This window comes from Tachysurus fulvidraco, chromosome 15 (assembly GCF_022655615.1).
Source record: "Tachysurus fulvidraco isolate hzauxx_2018 chromosome 15, HZAU_PFXX_2.0, whole genome shotgun sequence".
NCBI classification, from domain to species: domain Eukaryota; kingdom Metazoa; phylum Chordata; class Actinopteri; order Siluriformes; family Bagridae; genus Tachysurus; species Tachysurus fulvidraco.
In genome coordinates this window covers 651,813-679,632 of record NC_062532.1, presented here as the reverse complement: position 1 = coordinate 679,632, position 27,820 = coordinate 651,813, and the positions used below count along the sequence as shown (strand labels likewise).

At 35.9% G+C, this 27,820-nt stretch overlaps 4 protein-coding genes across 8 annotated transcripts in view; 2 read left to right on the top strand and 2 right to left on the bottom strand.

Moving 5' to 3' along the window:
* The window catches only part of LOC113637492 (aerolysin-like protein), a 33,054-nt gene extending 24,988 nt beyond the window's left edge, over window positions 1–8,066 (top strand). Inside the window, exons 2-3 of the mRNA XM_027138188.2 lie at window positions 5,608–5,786; window positions 6,680–8,066. Of these exons, the coding sequence (XP_026993989.2) occupies window positions 5,697–5,786; window positions 6,680–7,642 (1,053 nt within the window). The 5' untranslated portion in view covers window positions 5,608–5,696 and the 3' untranslated portion in view covers window positions 7,643–8,066. The remainder of the gene's footprint in view (window positions 1–5,607; window positions 5,787–6,679) is intronic.
* LOC113651616 (aerolysin-like protein) overlaps window positions 1–27,820 on the bottom strand; it is a 382,868-nt gene that overhangs the window by 297,279 nt on the left and 57,769 nt on the right. The window lies entirely within an intron of this gene.
* On the top strand, window positions 5,722–18,591 carry LOC113637490 (aerolysin-like protein). Of its 5 annotated transcripts, XR_007137852.1 has the most exons (3): window positions 11,406–11,561; window positions 12,877–14,634; window positions 16,914–18,591. XR_007137852.1 is itself a non-coding variant. In XM_047800502.1 (2 exons), the coding sequence occupies exon 2, from the start codon at window positions 12,926–12,928 to the stop codon at window positions 13,886–13,888; it is 963 nt and encodes a 320-aa protein (XP_047656458.1). In that variant the 5' UTR covers window positions 5,722–5,786; window positions 12,877–12,925; the 3' UTR covers window positions 13,889–15,070. The 5 variants fall into 5 exon arrangements, 4 of the variants coding, with proteins under 4 accessions (XP_047656458.1, XP_047656460.1, XP_047656457.1 ...); XM_047800502.1 differs by lacking the exons at window positions 11,406–11,561; window positions 16,914–18,591 and adding an exon at window positions 5,722–5,786 and having other exon boundaries at window positions 12,877–15,070; XM_047800504.1 differs by lacking the exons at window positions 11,406–11,561; window positions 16,914–18,591 and adding an exon at window positions 5,737–5,786 and having other exon boundaries at window positions 12,910–15,070.
* On the bottom strand, window positions 22,904–24,917 carry LOC113637494 (aerolysin-like protein). Its single transcript, XM_047800510.1, has 2 exons — window positions 24,837–24,917; window positions 22,904–23,925 (listed from the first exon to the last, which is right to left on the bottom strand). Exon 2 carries the CDS (start codon window positions 23,868–23,870, stop codon window positions 22,986–22,988), a length of 885 nt encoding a protein of 294 aa, XP_047656466.1. The 5' UTR covers window positions 23,871–23,925; window positions 24,837–24,917; the 3' UTR covers window positions 22,904–22,985.

Sequence of the window (27,820 nt, the reverse complement as noted above, 5' to 3'; positions counted from 1 at the left end):
CGCGGCGCTGCCCACGGTGCTGAAGTTCAATAGCTCGCGCTTTGTGCCGCTGAACAAGGTGCTGAACCGCCGCCTTTAACACTCTCCTGCTTCTTGGCTGCCGATGCAGTGGGAAAAGAGCGTTTTTTTCTCCATGCCTTTGCCAATGGCAGAGGCCCATGGTAACTCTGGATGAGCTGCAGAGATCCACAACTCAGGCTGGAGAATCTGGCCACAGGACAAGTACAGTATTAGTGGTGCACTCCACAAATCTGGTCTTTATGGAAGAGTGGCAAGACAAAAGCCATTGTTGAAAGGAAGCTGTAAGAAATCCCTGTTTGGCAAACATCATGTGGAAGAAGGTGCTCTGGTCAGGTGAGTCCAAAATTGAACTTTTTGGCCAAAATTCAAAATATAATGTGTGGCGGAAACCTATCACTGCACATCACCCTGAACACACCATCCCCTCCATGAACCATGGTGGTGGCAGCATCATGTTGTGGGGATGTTTTTCTTCAGCAGGGATGCTTGTCAGAGTTGATGGGAAGATGGATGGAGACAAATACAGAGCAAGCTTAGATGAAAACTTGTTAGAGTCTGCAAAAGACGTGAGACTGGGGCAGAGGTTCACCTTCCAGCAAGACAAAGACCCTAAACACACAGCAAGAGCTACAATGAAGTGGTTTAGATCAAAGCATATTCATGTGTTAGAATGGCCCAGTCAAATCAAGACCTAAATCCAATTGAGAATCTATGGCAAGACTTGAAATTCGCTGTTCACCGACGCACACTATCCAATCTGACTCAGCTTGAGCTATTTTGCTCAGAAGAATGGGTAAAAATGTCACTCTCTAGATGTACAAAGCTGGTGGAGACATACCCCAAAAGACTTGCAGCTGTAATTGCAGCGGAAGGTGGTTCTACAAAGTACTGACTCAGTGGGTCAATACAAATATAAATGAACGCCACACTTTTCAGATATTTATTTGTAAAAAAAAATGTGGACAGTACTTATCATTTTCCTTCGACTTCACAATTATTGTGCCACTTTGTGTTGGTCTATAACAATCACATAAAATCCTAGTAAAATACATTTTTGTTTGTGGTTGTAACATGACAAAATGTGAAAATGTTCAGTTGGTATGAATACTTTTGCAAACACTATGTGTATATATATATATACACATATATAAACCAAACTGTAATAGAAAATGATCAGAATTAAGCTTTCATAATATGAGTTAAACATGATCATATACAGTAACTATAATGCTGTAATTCTATAATCTACATACACAGTAATCTACATACACAGTTAATAACCTACATAATGTCATCAAGAATAAACTGCACATTTACACAGAAATGATGAACCAGGTAGCAAGAAATGTCCTCTTTAAAAGACGTCTTGTGAAGGATGCAAGTATGTGGATGAGACAGAAGCTTCGTGCTCTCGTATTTATACCAAATAAAAAGGGTGGTTCTGAGCCTTACACCACACTTCCAAGTAACAAGTGTGTGTGTGTGTGTGTGTGTGTGTGTGTGTGTGTGTGTGTGTGTGTGTGTGTGTGTGTGTGTGTGTGTGTGTAATCAGATTTTACAAGACTTTTATCCCCATAATTTCCTTAAACTGTCAGAAAGCACAATAAAGTGGTTTAATGTTTAGTGAACACTTTACCACACAGGTTAATTACCTTAACATGGCGTAACATCTAAGAAACCACAATGAAGTGATTTTTTTATTGAATCCACATTTATTTGTCTCACAAAAACTTTTGATAACACCTTGGAAGGGAATCATAGATTCTGTAACTGTTAGGATGACTTTTTTCTCAAACTAACAAAATGTTCAATCTGTTTATAATCGAGCATCAAACAAGCTACAACTTTAGATAGGGGCTCTTTAAATATTCTACCAAAAAGCATCTGGTTTGAATTTGATTGCACCCAGATGTGTACCATCTTGATTTGGCCAAAGTGAAAGGGAGGTGAAATTCTCTCCATCTTCAAATATAAAGTCTTTTAAACTCAAAGTAAGAACACTAATCTGCTCGGACCGGCCACATCTGTAAGCCACAATCTTCACAACTTTTATCTGCCACTCACCTTATGGTTTTCTTCATTTATTTTATTTTTGTCAGTCATTTTATCTTTTTTTTCCGAATTACTTTTCCAGTGTATTATTGCTAAGCATTTAAATATTGAAACATTAAATATAATACAAAAATTACAATATCTAAAAGACTTTCAGAGTTTCCCCTCTGCTTCTCCTTTACTTCGGTTTCCCTCCAGAACTAGCGGATAGAAAGCTGTCAAAAGTGAAAAGATAGTTTCTATCAGAAGTAACTAATAAACAAGGTGTAATGTGAAAAAGTGGAGTCCTACAGAGCTTTATGTCTCCTATACCACACCAATTTAGAGTTAAACATTATCATATACAGTAACTATAATGCTGTGATACTATAATCTACATACACAGTAATCTACATACACAGTTAATAACCTACATAATGTCATCAAGAATAAACTGCACACTTACAAGGAACCTTATCCCACACCTCTGTGTAACAGGTGTGTGTGTGTGTGTGTGTGTGTGTGTGTGTGTGTGTGTGTGTGTGTGTGTGTGTGTGTGTGTGTGTGTGTGTGTGTCCGCTCACGCTGTTAGAAGGAATTCCGATAAGAGAAGCTTTTTTAATAGGGGTAAATACCCTTAAACTGTCCACACACTCAATAATTAATCTGGGTATCAGAAACTTTTGATGACACCTTGGAATGGAATAAAGGTTTCTGTAATAGTTAAAATGGAAGACAAAACATTTAGTCTGTTCATAATAAGTATCAGAAATCTACAATGTCTTCTCTGTTGCATCCAATGGAAGCTCCATAGGCTTTAGATCAGGGCTCTGGAAATGTTCTATCAAAAAGCATTTTAAGTTGCCATCAAACCATCAAAAGGTCTGCTTCCAGTCCCAGTAAAATGTTTCTATCTGCTGGACTAAACCTTATCCAAGTTCTCTGTAACTGTTTAATATACAGTACATAACAACCATTATGTAGGTTATTAACTGTGTATGTAGATTACTGTGTATGTAGATTATAGTATCACAGCATTATAGTTACTGTATATGATCATGTTTAACTCATATTATGAAAGCTTAATTCTGGTCATTTTCTATTACAGTGTGGTTTGTCAGTGCGTTAATCATTAATAAATAAAATGTGTTAGTACTGTTAAAGTAAATTGGTGTGATTGCTGAATCAGCAAATAATATCAGCAGTAGCTCATGCTTCAGTCATTTTATTATCTTAACTACAATTCAAATTCAAAAAGTCACTCATTATTTACACATGGTAATGATTTATGAAAAAGTAAGATTAAATAAATCTTGGAAAAAAATAAATAAATCATCTTCAAGCCCAATTCTAAAATAAAATGCAAGTGGAATTCACTGACATGAAAATAATAAAATTGTTAACATTGTTCAGTTAATGTGTTCAAACCTAATGAGGATTTCACATTACAGTATTCACACCTCAGAAGTAAGAAGTTATCAACTTTAATGCTACAGTGATTTACTTTACCAGTACTGACAGATTTACTTACACAGTTAATAATCTACATAATGTCATCAAGGATAAACTGCACACTTACAAGGAACCTTATCCAACACCTCTATGTAACAGGTGTGTGTGTGTGTGTGTGTGTGTGTGTGTGTGTGTGTGTGTGTGTGTGTGTGTGTGTGTGTGCTCACGCTGTTAGTAGGAATTCTGATTAGAGAAGCTTTTTTCCCCCTAGGGGTTAAAACCCTTTAACTGTCTATACAACTCAAGAATGAATCCGTCACAGAAACTTTTGATAAAATATTTTCACAGAATCATGTTTTCTGTAACAGATACAGTGGAACTTTTTTCCAACCTACAAAACTTTCATTCTGTTTAGCATCAGAAATGTCTTTCTACTGCATTAGATAGAATCTCTATAGGCTTTAGATCAGGGTTTTAGGAATTTTCTATCAAAAAACATCTGGTCTGCATTAGATCATTATCCTGCTTAAAAAAAATCACATTTCATCAATAAAACACAACCTGACCAACACCAATGTAGTAACAAAAAGATCCAGCCATGTTCATATGTGTAATTTAAAGTACCCTGATATATGAGTTTGCCATCAGACTCCTACATCTTTACATTTTTAAATGCTGCTACAACTGTTTTTGCAGAACAAACAGACTGTATACTGGGTGGTGTCATAGTTATCAAGTCCATGTCCTACAAGAAAATCATTCCTGAAACACGAGAATACAAACTTTAGATATCAAGAAAAATTACCCAAACATCCTCCTGGGCTCTTACCAGCAAACTGGAATTCACATTCACATGAGTCCTTCACAATGATCCAATACAGACCAGATGCTTTTTGATAGAGCCTATAGAGCTTCTATGGAATACATTAAAGAAGACATTGTAGATTATTGATGCTTTTCATAAACAGACTGAATATTTTTAGGTTTGAGAAAAATTCCATCGTAACAGAAACATGATTCCGTGTTAAGATGTCACCAATAGGTTCAGTGACACAAATGAATGTTCACAAAAGAATAAACCTCATCATTATGCCTTCTCAGAGTTTAAAGAAATTAATCTCTGACAAAGACGTTTGTATGTTTAATTATTCAGTCACCTAAATCAGTAAATAAATAGTAAATCGCTCCATTGTGTATTTTAAGCTTTAAGAAAATAACTTCTGGGATGAAAAACTTGTGTAATTCATCTACAACCACCAGCTTAGACACACTGGTATCTGTGCTTGTATGTATAAGTATGTAAGTATGGTATACGATCAGGTCAAGTTGAGCGGCTTTTAAATGTCATTGTTTCCTTAAAACCAACTTTTCCTGTTACACTGCTAATACCTTTACTTTTCTTCCTTGTGTCTTCACACAATGGAATGTGAATTAAATACTAAACTAAATGCCATTGTGCATTTTTAAGCTTTAAGAAAATAACTTCTGGGATAAAAAACTTGTGTAATTTATCTACAACCACCAGCTTAGACACTATGGTAACTGTGCTTGTATGTATAAGTATGTAAGTATTGTATACGATCAGGTCAAGTTGAGAGGCTTTTAAATGTCATTTTTTCCAAATACAATATCTGATACAGTACACAGTGAAATGAAACATTTGTCCAGGACCCTGGTGCTACATAAAGACACCGACCTACATGAGACAACACAGAACTAATTAATCTATCGACATAAAGAGACAGTGCAAACAGACAATATAATAAACTACAACACAGATATATAAAGACAGCACCACCCAGTATACAGTCTGTTTGTTCTGCTAAAACAGTTGTAGCAGCATTTAAAAATGTAAAGATGTAGGAGTCTGATTGCAATCTCATCTATCAGGGTACTTTAAATTACACATATGAACATGGATGGAATCAGAATGAAAGTTTTGTAGGATGGAGAAATATTTAACTGTATCTGTTACAGAAAACATGATTCTGTGTTAAGATGTCATCACAAGGTTGAGTGACACAAAGGATTGTTCATTAAATATTAAACATTATTGTGCACTAAGGGGTGAAAAGCTTGTGAAATCTGATTTCCAACTAACAGCATGGACTCAATAAACACACACACTTGTTCCTTGGAAGTGTGGTGTAAGGTCCAGGACCACCCTCTTTATCTGGTATAAATACGAGAGCATGAAGCTTCTGTCTCATCCACAAACTTGCATCCTTCACAAGACGTCTTTTAAAGAAGACATTTCTTGCTACCTGCTTCATCAGTTCCTTGTAAGTATGCAGATTATTCTTGATGACATTATGTAGGTTATTAACTGTGTATGTAGATTACTGTGTATGTAGATTATAGTATTACAGCATTATAGTTACTGTATATGATAATGTTTAACTCATATTATGAAAGCTTAATTCTGATCATTTTCTATTACAGTGTGGTTTGTCAGTGCGTTAATCATTAATAAATAAAATGCGTCAGTACTGGTAAAGTAAATTGGTGTGGTATAAGAGACATAAAGCGAGTTCTGAATCATGCCAGTTAAAACCCTCTTCTTTGGTTATTAAAAACATGTCTGTTGATCAGATGATCAGATCACATGTTTCAGCTTTTTCCAAAGATGTTCAATAGGATTCAGTAGGATGTAGTAACAAATAGCTTCTGGAGCGAAATGTACTGTATGTGTTAATGCTTAATTTAAGGTTTCTTTAACTCATATTATGAAAGTTCGATTCTGAACATTTTCTGTCGTGCGAAATCCTCATTGGGTGTGAACACATTAACTGAACAATGTTAACATGACCGACTTTTTTCATGTCAGTGAAATCTGCTTGTGTTTTATTATAGCAATGGGGTTAAACATGGTTTATTCATGTTAGTTAACTTCAGTTAAAGGAAACTTTTTTGTAAAGAATAACCCTGTATAAATATAAACAATGAATGATTTGATCAAACTCTATGCACTGGTTATTAGCAAGCATAAAGTCACCTAATAAAATCAATAAAACATATAAAAAACCTATCATAATACAAATGGTTGATAAAGATTTATGAGCTGAAGCAGTAAATAAAATCAGCAGTAGCTGATGCTTGCCTTGGTTTAATCTTAACCAAAATATTTTTCATTTTATCATGTTAATTCCTGAGACATCTTTATTTTTATTTTAAGCTCAAGATGAACAGCATGTCACACCTGGCAGATGTTGTTGAAGTTGGCGGTGAGGGAGGAGATGTTTTCAATTTTAATGGCACTGAAAATGGAAGCATGCTGAAAACGATCCAGGTTTGGGAAGGCGAGTGCCAGATAAAAGCCATGAAGGTGTGGCTTACTGATGGCCAGTCCAAGCAGTTTGGCGTTCCTGCTGGGAATCTGAAAGAGTTTAACTTTGAAGATGGAGAGCATTTCACCTCTCTTTCACTTTGGCCAAATCAAGAGGGTACACATCTGGGTGCAATCAAATTCAAGACAAGTCACTCCCGAGAGTTCTATGCAAGCTTGACAAAAGGTAGTCTAAAGCCAGAAGCTCCAGTTGATGTTGCCTCTGGGATCTGCCTGGGGATCAAAGGACGTTCAGGGTCTGATATTGATCTCGTTGGGTTCATATTCCCCAAACCCATCATGTCTGTTCAGCTTACCAATGTTGTGTATCCCACTATTCATGATGTGAATCCCAAAGTGGCTGTTGGAGAAGTTAAATCCATGTTGTACCAGAACAACACTTCTGAAACTCAAGAATTTACAATTGAGGCCTCCCAAAAAGTCACCCCAAGATCATCCTGGTCTCTTACGTGCAAACTGGTAAACATGTTCAGCCTGGAAGTGAATGCAGGAATTCCACAGCTTGTGGAGGGGATAAATGGCTATCAATTAATTAATGGAGTTGAGGGTACATATCCTCCAAACACCACTGAAGAGAAAATTGAGCTCTTCTCATTTCCTGTTAAAGTTCCTGCAAGAGAAAACATAGATGTGCGCATCACACTTGGCCAGGCTACAGTTGATCTCCCATTCACTTGCATCATGAAGATTATCTTCATTAATGGCACTGTGTTTGAATTTCAAAAGAAAGGAATCTACAAGGGGGTCGCTTACTCTGATGGAAAAGTGGTTGTGAATGAAGCAAACAAATAGCTTGGTGCAGCCTAATAAGCTTTGAATTCAATTCTATAATGATTTATAATAACTACAAAATCTGTACTCATATTCGATAATGTTTAATAATCAATGTAACAGATGTATGGAACATATTTAGTGCATTATGTATCACTGTACTCAGTATCTCAGTAAAGGTCTTGCTGACTGGAGCTGTGTGTGTGGAACACTGGAGTCCAGCTGTGACTTATATGATCTTGCATCTTCATGTTTATCCTGCATTTGGTGGAATGGGTGATTTTTTTAGTTGATTTTTTTTTTCCCCAACATCTGGAAACCAGTTAAAATAGTGATTTGTTTTATTCTGCTGGTCCTCAAATGATTCAAAGCCACATTTTTGATTCATAAAATAAATCTTTATGTATCATTTTGAGTAATAAATAAAGCATCTCATTTCATGTTTTTTTTTCTTTTTTTTAGAATTACTTTGACTGTAGCTTTGTGTAACAATTTAATTCTTTTCTTTTTACATATTCAGAAGACTATAATCTGTTATAATTTCCATCAATAAAATCATTTTCAATTGAAACTAAGCTTCTGACTTGTTTTTTCCATAATTATGTATTATTGTAGATTTTTCCTGAGCACTACCACTAAACAGTTTTTCTGTTCGAGTTTTAAAACCTTAGAAAGATCTGCTTCTAGTCCCAGTCTTCCCAAAAATATTTCTATATTTTGGAGTAAACAAACACTCATACAGTACTTGAGCAAATTTAAACTCATTAATGATATTATTTTGACTTAAGTACATTTTTTCTATACTTCTACACTTTCTCCACTATAATTATTATCTATTCCTTTAGACTTTGTCCACTTTGGCTACAACATCTACTACATAACACACTTCTCCATAACGTACACGTTAATATTAGTGACACATTTTACTGGTAGCTACTTAACCTTCTCTAAGTTCGCTGTAGCTCTTTAATATACAGTACAGGACACCTGGACACCACAGCCATGTGTACAGTATGTCCCCAAAATGTTCCACCAAAACTGAAGGTAAGCTGTTGTCTATAATATGTAGGATTACATTTCACTGTAACTAAGAGGCTTATACCTGTTCCTGCATCTCAATGCTCCTGTGTACAAAGCCAGTTCCATGAAGATCTCCATGATGTGTTGGAGGTTGGAGTGGTGGTATATACTGATGATAATCCGCTTGTGTTTGTGTCCAGAATGTATAACCACAATCAACGGCTCATGAGATGGTTTCTTGTAATTCAGAAATATAACCTAGAGGTGAAACATAAAAAAGGTATTGAAAATAAAATTGCAGATGCTCTTGCTAGAGTTTAAAAAGAAAAAAAATCAACTACTGTGTTTTGAGGATTTTTATTTATTTATTTATTTATTTATTTATTTATTTATTTATTTATTTATTTATTGTGTAGGGGCGTGTTACGTGCCAAGTCACGTATTTTGCAGGTGTGTTGTAATTGCTTGTGTTACAGCGGATTGGCTGATTGGAGCGCGATGCGGTTTACCCAATACCGGTCGGTGCAGGGCGGAGACGCAGAGTACGGACACCGCCCCGGTAGAAGTCCGCGACCATAAAAGCGCGAACGTCGTATCAACTCGTTGTTGGGTTGTTGGCGAGTTTTTAGAAAGTTATCTGCTGTGTATTTTGTCGGTGCGATTTATTTTCCTGGTGTTCAATATTGTTCTACGTACGGGGCTAGAAGAGGTAAGAAGGAGCGCGCTCATACATTGTTCACCACGTAGTATACTTCTGTGTCTAGAGACCTCAGGTAAGGGGCAGTGCCTCCCCCTGTATTCTAGTCAGCGAGGGAAGTACAGCGTAGATAGGATTTTGGTTTCACTTTTGTTTGTAGATGAGCGTGACTAACATAATGTTAGGTAAGCGGGTTTTGACTTTCTGTTTTCCTGTTGTAGAAGTACAAACCATTTGTATATATGTTTGTGTATATATTATTGTAAATACAATTACTACTTTGTACAGTAAAGAAAAACCTCACCACAAGCATTGTGTCCGCTTAGGTCATTACTGTTGTCAGCAATTTAGAGTAATTATCACATTGAACCAGTTAGTCTTTTCCATCCATTCACATCCACATTGGTCATCACTAGTTGCTGACTCTGAGAACTCCCTAGGTGTAACTCGGGGTCGTAACAGTCCTGTAAAGAGCCCTGAATCTGAATGGGTGATTTTTTCCCTCCCAATCTCTGTGCACATCCCTGTGCTTTGACAACAGGGAAATTAAAAGTGACGGCAGAGCATCGGGACGAGTATAGACTGAATAAATTAAACACACACAAGTTAAATGACAAGGTCTCAAATCAAACAGAACTCTGAACATGAAAATGTCAATGAAATCTGTTAGTATTGATTAGTATTGAAAATATTGTTTATTTCATTCATGACTAAAATCATTCCAACTGAATCAGAAAAATTAAATTGTTGAATTTACCCAAATGCTGATAATGTTCTAAATGCTGCTCTTAGGGTCTTAGAGTTCTGCTGTTGATCCAATAACATTTTACTATGTTAAATATTAGTGATGGTGTAACATTGGGGTCTCTGAAACAGAGTGAGGTTCTATACAGTAGGAGTTGACATGAGGAGAGGAAACACAATGGACAGAGTAATATTGAGAGTAAACACACTTTAAACACCACGTATCAAAAACAGATAGAAGACCTAAAGACTTGGCAAATATGTAAAGGCAAGACATGATAAAGCTTCCCACAATAACACAATTCAGAACTTTCACAAGTCAAAAGTTTCACACTGACATGCTAACCCATGTGCTTTTTATATGGCGCTAACTGGAAGTGGGTGAGATACTTGAAGAGATTATTAGAACACAGAGGATGGCATCCTCTGGAGGCTCGGAGTAGAAGTGTCCAGACTGGATGGTGCACATATTTAATATCAGTTAAGGGAACCTTTTAAAACATTAACCTGGACATTAGTATGTGTAAATTCATCTAATAATACATTTGATAAAGCTTCATGAGCGGAATGAGCAAATATCAGCAGTAGCTCACGTGTCCAATTTTTTATTTTCTCCCAATGCATCCAACATTATAGATGTTGTTGAAGTTTGCAAGCACCGAGGAAATGCTTTCTATTCCAATGGCACTGAAAATGGAGGCATGTTGAGAAAGATCCAGGTTTGGGAAGGTGAGTGGCAGATAAAAGATTGTTGTCACAACCAGAGGAGGAAGGAGGCCGACCCGCACACAGGATAGTTTCAAATGAAAGGGGTTTAATAAATGATAAAGACAAATACAGGACAACAACGAGGACTAAAATAATACAGAATATAATACAATATAGAATCATTAGTGGTGTGAACTTTATTACAAATCAAATTCCCAAACCCACTTTATTTGAAATTCTGAAAGTTTTGTAGATATTTTAATTTGTATTATATTTAATGTTTTATCTAAAGTTGAGATGATTTTTAAAGGCTTTTTATTTATGATTTATTTTTATTTATTTCTTTTATGTCAGTTTATTTTACATTATAGTTGTTCAAATTGTGCAGTGTCTTATTGCTAAGCAAATTTCACTTCAGTTTTCTAGAAATTATGAGAAGTTAAATAACTTTAACAAAATAATAAAATGTGGTTTTAAGGAACTGAGTGAAACCAAAAATAACTGTGTGTGCACATCATTGTGCTTTCTGAGAGTTTAAGGAAATGAACCACTGAGGGGTGAAAATCGTGGGAAATCTGATTTCCAAATAACAGCGTTGACACACAAACACACACACTTGGTACTTGGAAGTGTGGTGTAAGGTTCAGGACCACCCTCTTTATCTGGTATAAATAAGAGAGCACGAAGCTTCTGTCTTATCCACAAACTTGCATCCTTCACAAGACGTCTTTTAAAGAGGACATTTCTTGCTACCTGCTTCATCAGTTCCTTGTAAGTGTGCAGTTTATTCTTGATGACATTATGTAGGTTATTAACTGTGTATGTAGATTACTGTGTATGTAGATTATAGTATTACAGCAGTATAGTTACTGTATATGATAATGTTTAACTCATATTATGAAAGCTTAATTCTGATCATTTTCTATTACAGTGTGGTTTGTCAGTGCGTTAATCATTAATAAATAAAATGTGTTAGTACTGGTAAAGTAAATTGGTGTGGTATAAGAGACATAAAGCTCTGTAGGACTCCACTTTATCACATTACACCTTGTTTATTAGTTACTTCTGATGTCTGAATACTGATTTTTGAAATTTAATATAATAAATAAAATAAAATTCAGAGTTCTGATTTATGCCAGTTAACACCCTCTTCATTGGTTATTAAAAGACATGTTTGTTGATCAGATGATCAGATCACATGTTTCAGCTTTTTCCAGAGATGTTCAATAGGATTCAGTAGGATGTAGTAACAAATAACTTCTGGAAAGCTTGGTCTCAGTCACAAGGCAGCACATTTCACTCCAGAAGCTATTTATTACTACATCCACTGCAGACCAGACGCTTTTTGGTAGAAAGTTCCAAGAGCCCATATCTAAAGTATGTAGAGCTTTCATGGGATGCAATGGAAAAAAAAACATAACAGTTACAGAAACTATGATTCCCTTCCAAGATGTTAACAAAAGATTCTGTGAGACAAAGAACTGTGGATTAAATAATAAATCACTTCATTGTGGTTTCTTAGATGTTCTAACATTTTAAGGTAATTAACCTGTGCTGTATATTCATGATTACATTATGTAGGTTATTAACTGTGTATGTAGATTAGAGTATTATAGCTTTATCATTACTGTATGTGTTAATGCTTAATTTTAAGGTTTCTTTAACTCATATTATGAAAGTTCGATTCTGAACATTTTCCGTCATGTGAAATCCTCATTGGGTGTGAACACATTAACTGAACAATGTTAACATGACCGACTTTTTTCCATGTAAGTGAAATCTGCTCGTGTTTTATTATAGCAATGGGGTTAAACATGGTTTATTTATTTTAGTTAACTTCAGTTAAAGGAAACTTTTTTGTAAAGAATAACCCTGTATAAATATAAATAATGAATGATTTTTATCAAACTCTATGCACTGGTTATTAACAAGCATAAAGTCACCTGATAAAATCAATAAAAAAAGATAAACATCTAATGATACAAATGGTTGATAAAGATTTATGAGCTGAATCAGTAAATAAAATCAGCAGTAGCTGATACTTCCCTTGTTTTAATCTTAACCAGAATATTTTTCATTTTTTCAGGTTAATTCCAAGACATCTTTTGTTTTTATTTAGGCTAAAAAAGAAAAGCATGTCATACCTGGCACCTGTTGTTGAAGTTGGAGGTCAGGGAGGATATATTTTTTATTTTAATGGCACTGAAGATGGAAGCTTAGTGAAAATGATTCAGTTTTGGGAAGGTGAATACAGTATAAATGCCGTGAAGGTGTGGCTTACTGATGACCGGTCCGCTCAGTATGGTGATCCTGCTGGGAATCTGAAAGAGTTTAAATTTGAAGATGGAGAGCATTTCACCTCCCTTTCACTTTGGCCAAATAAAGATGGTAAACGTCTGGGTGCAATCAAATTCAAGACAAGTCACTCTCGAGAGTTCTATGCAAAATTGACAAAAGGTGGTCTAAAACCAGAAGTTCCAGTTGATGTTGCTTCTGGGATCTGCATGGGGATCAAAGGACGTTCAGGTTTGGATATTGATCGCTTAGGCTTCTTGTTCATCAACACTGTCAAGTCTGCCCAGCTTACCGATGTTGTGTATCCCACCATTCATGATGTGATACCCAAAGTGGCTGTTGGAGAAATCAAATCCATGTCCTACCAGAACAACACTTCTGTAACTCAAGAATACAAAATTGAGATCTCCAAAAAAATCATCCAAAAATCCTCCTGGTCTGTTAAGGGCAAAATGGAAATCACATACAGCCTGAAAGTAAATGCAGGAATTCCATTTCTTGTGGAGGGGAAATCAAGATTTGGATTAACTCTTGGAGTTGAAGGTACATATGCTTCAGAGACCAGTACAGAGAAAATGGAGCTCTTCTCATTTCCTGTTAAAGTTCCTGCAGGTAAAACCGTGGATGTGGACATCACACTTGGCCAAGCTACAGTTGACCTCCCATTCACTGGCATCATGAAGATTACCTGCCATAATGGTGGTGTGCTGGAGTATAAAACCAGTGGAACCTACAAGGGTGTCGTTTACTCTGATGGAAAAGTGGTTGTGAATGAATCAAACAAAATGCTTGATGCAGTCTAATAAGCTTTGAATCCAATTCTATAATTTTTTTAACTACAAAATGTTTACTCATATTAGATAATGTTTAATAATCAATGTTACAGATGTATGGGACATATTTAGTGCATTATGTATCACTGTACTCGGTATCTCATGTCAGTACACATGTCAGTATTAGTGACACATGTTACTGGTAGCTACTTAACCTTCTCCAAGTTCTCTGTAGCTGTTTAATATACAGTACAGGACACCTGGACACCTTACAGTGACAGTTTATAATAGAGCATAAAAATCTACAATTCTTCTTCTCTATTGCATTCCAAAGAAGCTCCATAGGCTTTATATCAGGGTCAGAAGATACACCGATCCGCCTGTGAACAAGACCCCAAGATACTTAAACTCTTCCACTTTAGGCAGAAGCTCTCCACCAACCTATATGTATACATATTGACATGGTTTGAATAGACATAAGTCAGTTCATGTGTGTTTTATTGAACAGTTAGAATGTGCCAAGTTTCTGTGTTATGGCTGTGCTACTGTGCCAAGTAGAACAAGTTAATACAGAGTAATTAAATATTCATATATCAGTAATATCACTTTTCATATTTTCATCCCATAAAGAGGTGTGTCCAAGGTCAAAGACAACCCACTTTAAATAGTATAAATGTGAATGTGTCCAGTTTCTGTCTTATCCATAAACTTGCTTCCTTAGCAAGACGTCATTTAAAGAAGGCACTTTTTCACTACATGCTTTTGACTACTTCCCTGTAAGTTTGCCAATGATAATTGTTAATATTATGTAAGTTTTTAACTGTGTATGTAAATTATGGCTAGTTACAATAATCTTCCTCTTACTGTATATGTTATGTTAAAGATTTGACTCCTATTAAATATATCACTGCATTTTGCTTAAAGAAGATTATAGAATTGCTATAAGTTTTCTTTTCCACTTTATAGAATGATAAGTTTTGTTTACTTTTTATATGAACTTATGTACCATTTGTATGCTTAAGAAATGATATAATGTTTAGCAGCATGTTGAAATATCAAGAAAGAGAGTAATATTGAAAGCTTAAAAGGAAATCATGAGGTTTTGTGTCAGCAGCATAAGAACACACAATCAGCTGTAAACTTGAAGAAACTTCACAGGATGTTGTTGCAAAATATAAAGATCATGAGACACACACTCTCAGCTCAACAGCCCAATTTGTTACTTTTTTACTTGTATCACATGATGACCTCCTCGTGACAGTAACTGTAAATGACAGGATGAACACATGGAGATATACCATTTTTACTTTTTTTAATTCTTCACTGTGTTCTCTAAAGAACTGTTTGTGAAAAGGTGGATGATATTTTAAATTGACATAAATAAAAGAAAAAAAAACTTTATTACAAATCAAATTCCCAAACCCACTTTAATTGAAACTGTAAAAGTCTTGTAGATATTTTTTAATTTTTTGTTTTATTTAATGTTTATTCTACATTTTGAGATGATTTTTAGAGACTTTTTATTTATGATTTATTTTGATTAATTTATTTTTTGTCAGTCATTTTATCTTTTTTTCTTTCTAATTGCTTTTCCAGTGTATTATTGCTAAGCAAATTTCACTTCAGTTTTCTAGAAATTAGGAGAAGTGAAATAACTTGTTAATGAAATTCTATCATTCTTTAGTAATAGAAGACATTAAATGTGTGTTTTATCAACTGAACAGACATTAGAGTCGGTATGATGATGGTAACACATGACACATAGAGGAACAAATTAAAGGAATCCATATGAGCTGCTTAATAAACCACAATCAACTTGGTCTGTTGCCAAATCTATAAAACATATATATATATCAATATTATATATATATATTATATATATATATATATATATATATATATATATATATATATATATATATATATATATATATATGTGCCTTGCCAAAGTATTCATACCCACTGAACATTTTCACATTTTGACACGTTACAACCACAAACAAAAATGTATTTTATTAGGACTGTATGTGATAGACCAACACAAAGTGGCACATAATTGTGAAGTGGAAGAAAAATGATAAGTAGTGTCCACATTTTTTTACAAATAAAAATCTAAAAAGTGTGGCATTCATTTGGATTTGTATTGACCCACTGAGTCAGTACTTTGTAGAACCACCTTTTGCTGCAATTACAGCTGCAAGTTTTTTGGGGTATGTCTCTACCAGCTTTCTAGAGAGTGAAATTTTTACCCATTCTTCTTTGCAAAATAGCTCAAGCTGAGTCAGATTGGCTGGCGAGCGCCTGTGAACAGCGAATTTCAAGTCTTGCCACAGATTCTCAATGGGATTTAGGTCTGCATTTGACTGGGCCATTCTAACACATGAATATGCTTTGATCTGAACCACTCCATTGTAGCTCCGTGAATCTCTGCCCCAGTCTTATGTCTTTTGCAGACTCTAACAGGTTTTCATCTAAGTTTGCCCTGTATTTGGTGCCATCCATCTTCCCATCAATTCTGACCATCCTCCCTGTCCCTTCTGTTCATAGTGTGATCAGGGTGATGTGCAGTGTTAGGTTTATGCCACAAATAACATTTTGAATTTTGGCCAAAAAGTTCAATTTTGGACTCATCTGACCAGAGCACCTTCTTCCACATGATGTTGGCAAACTGCAAACAGGATTTATCATGGCTTTGTTTCAGCAATGGTTTTTTTCTTGCCATGCTTCCATAAAGACCAGATTTGTACAAAATTTAAATATCTACAAGACTTTCACAGTTCCAGTTAAAGTGGGTTTGGAAATTTGATTTGTAATAAACATGATTTGATTTGTGCTTTGTTGAGACATGTATGTTAAGACAGACAGCCACGTAAACTATCTGTTTATTGAATGACCTTTTTAAAGAAACCAGATGCAAGATTTGGATCAAAGTCGGTCAACTCGATTCTCGGTCCGGTCCGGCTGCATAAAACATGTTGGACCAGGATGAGAGCTCAGGGTTTATATTTCTGTACTGATTATTTGACTGCATCAAGCTTTTCTTTTGAGTGCACAGAGATTGGGTGAAAAATCAACCAAAAGAATCACCCATTCAGAGTCGGGGCTCTGGACAGGACACTCAAGATCTTCCACTCCAACCTCCAACACATCATGGAGATCTTCATGGAACTGGCTTTGTACACAGTGTAATGGCGGCACATGCAGCGCCGCAAATGCATGGAGAAAAAAACGCTCTTTGCCCACTGCATCGGCAGCCAAGAAGCAGGAGAGTGTAAAAGGCGGATGTTCAGCACATTTGTCAGCGGCACTAAGTGCGAGCTCCCGAACTTCAGCACCGTGGCCAGCGCCGCGGTCGAGTGAGAGCGATGCGGAGCGGCCGAAACTCCCGCCGAAAATCACGGGCCAATCAGGAGCGCCGCTGGAGCATTCACCCTCCAAGAGGAAAGCACAGCAGGAAGCGAGGCTCAACGGCTGGAGAGGTGAAAGGGGGCGTGTCTATCGGAACTAATGGTTCTTGTTTTTCTGATATTCTTTTATGGACACATCCAGCTGATCTGGCACTTCAAATTGCTGGCTGAGACTTTGTTACGTTCCTGGAGAGGACCGCTTCACCTCTACCCTGCCGTCCCCCTGAAGCCCCTTAATTAATTAAAGGGGGGGAGGGACTATTTACTTTTTCGCCTTTTTCTGGTTTTTGCAATACATTAAACTGAGGAGAAAATAAATACCACCCCCTTGTTTCTACATCCAATTAAGACCAGATGCTTTTTGTTAGAACATTCCAAGAGCCCTTATCTAAATTCTGTAGAGCTTTCATGGGTTGCAATGGAGAAGAAATCATAACCGTTACAGAAACTATGATTCCCTTCCAATGTCTTATCAAAGGTTTCTGTGAGACAAAGAAATGTCACTTCATTGTGGTTTCTTAGATGTTCTGACATTTTAAGGTAATTAACCTGTGCTGTATATTCATGATTACATTATGTAGGTTATTAACTGTGTATGTAGATTAGAGTATTATAGCTTTATAATTACTGTATGTGTTAATGCTTTATTTCAAGGTTTCTTTAACTCATATTATGAAAGCTCGATTCTGAACATTTTCTGTTGTGTGAAATCCTCATTGGGTGTGAACACATTAACCGAACAATGTTAACATGACCGACTTTTTGCATGTAAGTGAAATCCGCTTGTGTTTTATTATAGCAATGGGGTTAAACATGGTTTATTTATTTTTTTTGTAAATTGTTTTCTATATTTCTACACTTTCTCCACTTTAATTTTTATCTATTCCTTTAGACTTTGTCCACTTTGGCCAAAACATAACATAACTACATAACACACTGTTCCATAATGTCAATATCAGTGACACATGTTACTGGTAGCTACTTAACCTTATCCAAGTTCTCTGTAGCTGTTTAATATACAGTACAGGACACCTGGACACCTTACAGTGAAAGTTTATAATAGAGCATAAAAATCTACATTGTCTTCTCTATTGCATTCCATCAAAGCTCTATAGGCTTTAGATCAGGGTTTTGGGAATGTTCTATCAAAAACATCTGGTCTGCACTGTGATCATTCTTCTGCTTTAAAAAAAACTACATTTCATCAATAAAACACAACCTGACCAACACCAATGTAGTAACTAAAAGATCCAGCCATGTTCATCACTCAAACATCACTCCTGAAATGCCAAAACTTTGTTTGTGTATTATAAAACATCAAAAGTCTGTCTTGTCATTGTCTTCTCTATTGCACTCAATAGAAGCTCTATAGGCTTTAGATCACAAATACTTAGATATAAGTTTTATTTTCCAGTGTATCAGTTTGTCAGGTTATTTTAATTTACTTATTTTCCATTTAATCTAACCAGGTGGTGTTACACGATTTCCTGGAAGTGTTTGATTTGAGACCTCTTCATTTAACTTGTGTGTATAATTTATTCAGTCTATCCTCATCCCAATGCTCTGCCATCACTTTTATTTTCCTGTTCGGTTTTATTACCCTGTTGTCAAAGCACAGGGATGTGCACAGAGATTGGGAGGAAAAAATCACCCAAAAGAATCACCTATTCAGATTCAGGGTTGTGGACACTCGAGATCTTCCACTCCAACCTCCAACACATCATGGAGATGTTCATGGAACTGGCTTTGTACACAGGAGCATTGAGATGCAGGAACAGGTATAAGCCTCTTAGTTACAGTGAAATGTAATCCTACATATTATAGACAACAGTTTACCTTCAGTTTTGCTGGAACACTTTGGGGACATACTGTACACATGGCTGTGATGTCCATGTGTCCTGTACTGTATATTAAACATCTACAGAGAACTTGGATAGAGTTAAGGACTGTAGCTACCAGTAACATGTGTCACAAATATTGACATGAGTACGTTATTGAACAGTGTGTTATGTAGTAGATGTTATGGCCAAAGTGGACAAAGTCTAAAAGAATAGATAATAATTATAGTGGAGAAAGTGTAGAAGTATAGAACAAATTTACTTAAGTCAAAATAATAACATTAATTAGTTTAAAACTGGGAGTACAAAAAGATCTTTCAAAGGTTTTAAAACTAGAAAACTGTTTAGTGGTAGTGCTCAGGAAGAATCTAGAATAATACATCATTATGGAAAAAAATGAGTCAGAAGCTTAGTTTCAATTAAGACTCATTTTATCGATTATTGATTTATTAATCTTCTGAAAATGTAAAAGGAAAAATAATCAAATTGTTACACAAAGCTACAGTCAAACTAAATATTAAAAAACGTGAATTTAGATGTTTTATGTATTACTCAAAAAAGTCCTTTGGCAGCGCGGAATCCTCGCCTTTGTGTCAGCTTTGTATTGTCTTCGTGTGCTCTGTCTTGCTTTTTAACCTGATAAAATGAAAAAGAATTCTTCTGATAAAAAAACATGGCTAAGAGTTTTGTATAAGATTAAATAAAGCAAAGCATCAGCTACTGCTAAACCGCTACTACTAAATTTCATAATTCAGTATTCAGACATCAGAAGTAACTAATACACAAGGTGTAATGTAATAAAGTGGAGTCCTACAGAGCTTTATGTCTCTTATAATACACCAATTTACTTTACCTGTACTAACACATTTTATTTATTAATGATTAACGCACTGACAAACCACACTGTAATAGAAAATTAAATTTTATTTATAAAGCACAATTTTATTTATATCCGCCTGAGCTGGCCAAAGTGCTGTACATAGAGATAACAGAAAAGGAAAAAGAATGAACATAAATATAAAAGAACACATACAAATTAATAAAAATTAAAAGCACAGGAAAATAGGTGTGTTTTTAACTTAAATTCTGCAAATGTAGAAGCAGTTCTAATTGTTGTTGGCAAGCTATTCCACAGCTTAGGGCCTGCTACTGTGAAAGCTCGGTCTCCCCTGCGTTGCAGACGGGATCGTGGTACCAGCAAAAGTTTACCATTTTCGGATCTAAGTGATCTTGAAGGATTGTACAAAACAATCATGTCAGATAAATATTTGGGAGCTAGATTATTGAGAGATCAGATATAGCTTTCATAATAAACATTATCATATACAGTAACTATACTAACAGTACTAACTGATACCTTCACTGTAAAAAATGACCGTGAAATTTACAGAAAAACGATGTAAAATACTTACAGAAAAGGATTGTAAGCCCAAAAACATCTTTTGTTTAGTTTAATTTACTGTAAACTATTAAACATAATATTTTGTTATGTTTACAATAACAATATGTGATTATAATCAAAATTATTTGTTAAAATTACAAAGTATTGGTATCAAAAACAGAGAAATACTGTAATATTTATAACACAACAATTTTGTTAATTTGACATGCAAGTCAGGTATGTCACTTTACAAGTTTATGCTGCAGGCTAATTTTAGCATGATTGATGAAACAATGCAAATTGAGCTAATAATTCTTTTTATAAAATATTTTTTTCACAAAAGAAATAATTGTGAACCTGAGAGGTTGCCTATCTATATAAAAATAAAAATATGGCTGCAATTATAATAATATTGTTTTTATAATTAAGGCTATTTGTAGAATATTGTAGCCTACTGTGTGCGTGTATGTGTGTAATAAATTCAAATTATGGGGGCACGGTCGGGGTTCGATTTCCGCCTCCGCCTTGTGTGTGTGGAGTTTGCATGTTCTCCCCGTGCCTCGGGGGTTTCCTACGGGTACTCCGGATTCCTTCCCCAGTCCAAAGACATGCATGGTAGGTTGATTGGCATCTCTGGAAAAAAAGTCCGTAGTGTGTGAATGCGTGAGTGAATGAGAGTGTGTGTGTGTGCCCCGCGATGGGTTGGGACTCCGTACAGGGTGTATCCTGCCTCGATGCCCGATGACGCCTGAGATAGGCATAGGCTCCCCGTGACCTGAGGTAGTTCGGATAAGCGGTAGAAAATGAGTGAGTGAGTGATATGCAAAGTAATACTTCTGATAGTTCTTTTAGTTTTTAAATCTTAATGTAATACTTAGCCTGCTGGTTTTCTACATAGGCCTATTGATAAAATAATAGTAATAATTTGAGCATTGTGTCATTATCACAGGCTAAACAACCGGATGGTGCCTTCACTAACATCGCTTTATGATTTATTTGTAGCATACTGTATTTATAGCCTATGTGTATAAGCAATTAAAATTATCAAGGCCTGTGCAAAGTAACACTTCTGTTCAGTCCCAACCATAATCATTGTATGCTTTATGTTTCTTTTAGTCTTTCAGTTTTAATGTAATACTTAGCTTAATTGTTTTCTATTTATTTTCAAAAAAAAAATTAAATAAAATAAAATACAAAATTGAGAATTGTATCATTATCACAGGCTAAACAACCAAACAGTGCCTCTCTGTTCTCTCTCATTGTGCACTGAGTCTGCCTAATTTTGAATTTCATAGCGCGCATCTTTTGCATCTATACAACATTTGTTTGACTGTATATTTATAATCACACCCTCCAGTGTCACCCATATGAGGATGGGTTCCCCTTTGAGTCTGATTCCTCTCGAGGTTTCTTCCTTTACCGTCTAAGGGAGTTTTTCCTTGCCACTGCTGCCTGAGTCACCTCAGACTTGCTCTTTGAGGATAAATACATACAGATTGTGAACTAAATCTATCTAATATTAATCTTAATAATCTTTATATTATTCTTTATATTAACCATTTGTTCTTCCTTTATGTTCTGTAAAGCTGCTTTGAGACAATGTCAATTGTAAAATGCGCTATACAAATAAACTTGAATTGAATTGAATTGAATTCATGCATTGACACACACATATGTACATACAGTACAGACAGACACACATGCATACACACACAGAGACACACACGTACATGCATACATACACAGACGACACAAACACACACACATACAGACAGACAGACATATGCTTTTATTCTACAGGTGATTTTTCTCAATAAAAGGGAAAGGGAACCAAAGTACAGAATAAAAACTCCAAGCATCCTCTCAACTTGAACCCTCGAGTCCCTGATACAGGAACTCTACTACCACGAGTGGCGTTAAGCCTAAATGGACTATTTCTGAAAGTGAAAGTGAAAGTATGGCTAAGTATGGTGACACATACTCAGAATTTGTTCTCTGCGTTTAACCCATCCAAAGTGCACACACACAGCAGTGAACACACACCCGGAGCAGTGGGCAGCCATTTATGCTGCAGCGCCCGGGGAGCAGTTGGGGGGTTCGGTGCCTTGCTCAAGGGCATCTGTGTTCACTTTGTTAAATCCACAATGTGTATTATGGTTAAGGCACTATGTAATTTGTTTTAAACACTTAAAGGTGCACTGTAAGTCTTTCTGGTAAAGGGTCCGTATGTATCTTGCATTTATTCAATTAGTACTTTTTTTAATGCAAAAAAAAAAAAATACCTTAACAAACCTGCATTGTTACTGTAAGGGGATCGCCTGTAACATCAGGCGATCCCCTGATATTACAGATAATCGATGTTTCAGATAACATCTGTAACATCGATTATTAAACATTGTCTAATATGAGTACACATTTTGTAGTTAAAATATTTATATAATTTAATCGAAAGCTTGTAAGACTACATCAATCATTTTCTTTGATTCATTCACAACCACTTTTCAATCAGAGTAAGCGACACCCTTGTAGGTTCCATGGGTTTCAATCTCCAGCGCGCTACCATTATAGCAGGTAATCTTGATGATGCCAGTGAATGGGAGATCAACTGTAGCTTGGCCAAGTGTGATGTGCACATCCACGGTTTTACCTGCAGGAACTTTAACAGGAAATGAGAAGAGCTCCATTTTCTCTGTACTGGTCTCTGAAGCATATGTACCTTCAACACCAATGGTTAATCCATATCTTGATTTCCCCTCTGCCAGAAATGGGATTCCTGCATTTACTTCCAGGCTGAATGTGATTTCCAATTTTCCCTTAACAGACCAGGAGGATTTTTGGATGATTTTTTTGGAGGTCTCAATTTTGTATTCTTGAGTTACAGAAGAGTTTGCCACTTTGGGTATCACATCAAGAATGGTGGGATACACAACATCGGTAAGCTGAGCAGACTTGACAGTGTTGATGAATATGAATCCTACGCAATCAATATCAGACCCGAAATGTCCTTGGATCCCCATGCAGATCCCAGAAGCGACATCAACTGGAACTTCTTTTTTTAGACCTCCTTTTGCCGATTTTGCATAGAACTCTAGGGAGTGACTTGTCTTGAATTTGATTGCACCCAGACGTGTACCATCTTTATTTGCCCAAAGTGAAAGGGAGGTGAAATGCTCTCCATCTTCAAATGTAAACTCTTTCAGATTCCCAGCAGGATCACCAAACTGCTTGGACTGGCCATCAGTAAGCCACACCTTCATGGCTTTTATCTTGTAGTCACTTTCCCAAACCTGGATCGTTTTCAGCGTGCTTCCATCTTCAGTGCCATTAAAAGCAAAAGCATTTTCTCCCAAACCTCCAACTTCAACAATATTTGCCAGGTATGACATCCTGTTCTTCTTGAGCCAAAAAAACAAAAAAAACAAAGATGTCTCAGGAATAAATCTGATAAAATGAAAAATATTTTGGTTAAGATTAAATAAAGGGAAGCATCAGCTACTGCTGATTTTATTTACTGCTTCAGCTCATAAATCTTTATCAACCATTTGTATCATTGTATGTTGTTTCTCTTTTTTTAAATTGATTTTATCAGGTGACTTTATGCTTGTTAATAACCAGTGCATAGAGTTTGATAAAAATCATTCATTATTTATATTTATACATGTTTATTCTTTACAAAAAAGTTTCCTTTAACTGAAGTTAACTGACATGAATAAACCATGTTTAACCCCATTGCTATAATAAAACCCAAGCGGATTTCACTGACATGAAAAAAAGTCGGTCATGTTAACATTGTTCAGTTAATGTGTTCACACCCAATGAGGATTTCGCACAACAGAAAATGGCATTAACACATACAGTACATTTCGCTCCAGAAGCTATTTGTTACTACATCCTACTTAATCCTGCTGAACATTGTTGGAAAAAGCTGAAACATGTGATCTGATCATCTGATCAACAGACAGTTAATCACCAAAGAAGAGGGTTTTAACTGGCATAATTCAGAACTCTGAATTTTATTTTATTTTATTAAATTTATAAAATCAGTATTCAGACATCAGAAGTAACTAATAAACAAGGTGTAATGTGATAAAGTGGAGTCCTACAGAGCTTTATGTCTCTTATGCCACACCAATTTACTTTACCAGTACTAACACATTTTATTTATTAATGATTAATGCACTGACAAACCACACTGTAATAGAAAATGATCAGAATTAAGCTTTCATAATATGAGTTAAACATTATCATATACAGTAACTATAATGCTGTAATACTATAATCTACATACACAGTAATCTACAAACACAGTTAATAACCTACATAATGTCATCAAGAATAAACTGCACACTTACAAGGAACTGATGAAGCAGGTAGCAAGAAATGTCTTCTTTAAAAGACGTCTTGTGAAGGATGCAAGTTTGTGGATGAGACAGAAGCTTCGTGCTCTCGTACTTATACCAAATAAAAAGGGTGGTGCTGAGTCTTACACCACACTTCCAAGGAACAAGTGTGTGTGTGTTTGTGTGTCCATGCTGTTAGTTGGAAATCAGATTTCACAAGCTTTTCACCCCTCAGTGGTTAATTTCCTTAAACTGTAAGAAAGATCAATGATGGGTTTACCATTTAGTGAACATTCCTTTGTGTCACTTAACCTTCATGTTTTCTGTAACAGATACAGTGGAATTTTTCTCCAACCTACAAAATTTTCATTCTGTTTATAATAAAGCATCAAAAATCTACAATGTCTTCTCTACTGCATTAGATAGAAGCTCTGTAGGCTTTAGATTAGGGTTTTGCGAATGTTCTATCAAAAAGCGTCCGGTCTGCATTAGATCATTATCCTGGTTTAAAAAATCACATTTCATCAATAAAACACAACCTGACCAACACCAATGTAGTAACAAAAAGATCCAGCCATGTTCATATGTGTAATTTAAAGTACCCTGATAGATGAGTTTGCCATCAGACTCCTACATCTTTACATTTTTAAATGCTGCTACAACTGTTTTTGCAGAACAAACAGACTGTGTATCCAAATACATTGGAAAATAAAACTTATATCTAAGACTTTTTTGGGATCTAAAGCCTATAGAGCTTCTATTGAGTGCAATAGAGAAGACAATGACAAGACAGATTTTTGATGTTCTATAATACACAGACAAAGTTTTGTTTGTTGGAGAAACAATCCAGCGTAACTGTTACAGAAACCTTTATTCCATGCCAATTTGTCATCAAAAGTTTCTGAGACACAGATTAATTATTGAGTGTTCGGACAGTTTATGGGTATTAACCCCTAGCGGAAAAAAGATTCTCCTACTAACAGTGTAATTCCTACTAACAGTGTGATCACACACACACACACAGACACACACACACACACACACATACACACACACACACACACACAGTTTAGTAATAGAAGACATTAACTAGATTTGTAAAGTTCGTCGCGACAAACTTTGATGTTGGCTTTGAAGGTGCAAGTATTCGCAAAGGCCGGCGCATTTTGGAGGCGAGTGGACAGAAAGATTGTGAAAGCTACTGGACAGCTAGGGTGCCAATACTTTTGTAGGTGAGCAGACATGAGCGTGTGACGTGACCATATGACCTGTGGGGCAGTTCCCCTTATTGTGCTGAAAGTTTTGATATGTCACATGTCCATGTTGTGCAATTTTTTAATTTTCACTTAACCTCACGTGACATCACGTGACGTCACCAGAATACCCGTATGGCAGTTCCCCTCATTGTGCTAAGTGTTTTGATATGTCACATGTCCATGTTGTGCAAATTGTTGATTTCGCTTCTTTTGGGGGAGGGGCTACACGTGCCGTCACGTGGTGTCAATACTTTTGGCAAAAAGTGGCTACTGAGGGTTTGGACATTTCATGTTAATACTGCAGTCATTATGGGATTCTACTTATTATACTGCATAGAACAGTACATGCAATTCTTAATGTTGGATGTATTGTGTGTGTGAGAGCTTAGAGAACTTTTCAGAATTCCCTATTCAAGTCTATGGGCCGTTCGACCGTCAAATACGAGAAAACCGAAAATTCCGTCGGGAACTCCGGAATTAAAATTTCGTCCAGAGTAAGGTCCTAAAGAACCTGGCCGAGTTCGGTGTAAATCGCTCGAAAACTTGCTGAGTTATAAACCTCAAAAGTTTATAATGGAAGTCTATGGGAAAAAAGGCCACTTTGAGCTTCCATACCCGGAATGCCGGAATTCCGATCGCTTAGAAAAATAGGAGCAAAAAACTTCAGACCAGGGTCTACGACATATCCGAATTTGGTGCATGTGGCTCGAAAGCCCTAGGCCACATTTTTTTAAATAAATTTGTGTCTAATAATAATAATAATAATAATAATAATAATAATAATAATAATAATAATAATAATAATAATAATCTTATAACAGAAATCAGAATGCCAAAATCTACAAAGCCAACATAATTAAATGTGTTTTATCAACTGAACAGACAACAGAGTGGGGATGATAATGATGATGGTAACACATGACACATAGAGGAACATATTAAAGGAATCCCTATGAACTGCGTGATAAACCGTAATCAGCTTGGTATGCTGCCAAATCTATAAAACAAATGATAAAAGAATGGGATATTTACACACACACACACACACACACACACACACACACACACACACACACACACACACACACACACACACACACACACACACACAATCCAAACCTACATGGCCCTGTGTGAAAAGAATGCTTGCCCCTTAACCTAGGGTTATGACTGGGTTTCAGTCGCACACCCAGCTATTTTTTTCTCATAATTTCTAGAAAACTGAAGTGAAATTTGCTTACCAATAATACACTGGAAAATACACCCTGTTTATTAGTTACTTCTGATTTTATACTGAATACTTCATTCATTCATTCATTTTCTACCGCTTATCTGAACTTCTCGGGTCACGGGGAACCTGTGCCTATCTCAGGCGTCATCAGGCATCAAGGCAGAATACACCCTGGACGGAGTGCCAACCCATCACAGGGCACACACTCTCATTCACTCACACTCACACACACACTACGGACAATTTTCCAGAGATATACTGAATACTGATTTTTGAAATTTAATAAAATAAATAAAATAAAATTCAGAGTTCTGAATTATGCCAGTTAACTTCTTTGGTTATTACAAACATGTCTGTTGATCAGATGATCAGATCACATGCTTCAGCTTTTTCCAAAGATTTTCAATACGATTCAGTAGGATGTAGTAACAAATAGCTTCTGGAGCGAAATGTTCTGCCCAGTGCCAGAAAGCTTGGTCTCTTTCATAGGGCAGAACATTTTGCTCCAG

Excerpts from the sequence above, each read along its gene's own strand:
- LOC113637490 (XM_047800502.1), top strand. The coding sequence starts at position 12,926 with ATGTCATACCTGGCACCTGTTGTTGAAGTTGGAGGTCAGGGAGGATAT.
- LOC113637494 (XM_047800510.1), bottom strand. The coding sequence starts at position 23,870 with ATGTCATACCTGGCAAATATTGTTGAAGTTGGAGGTTTGGGAGAAAAT.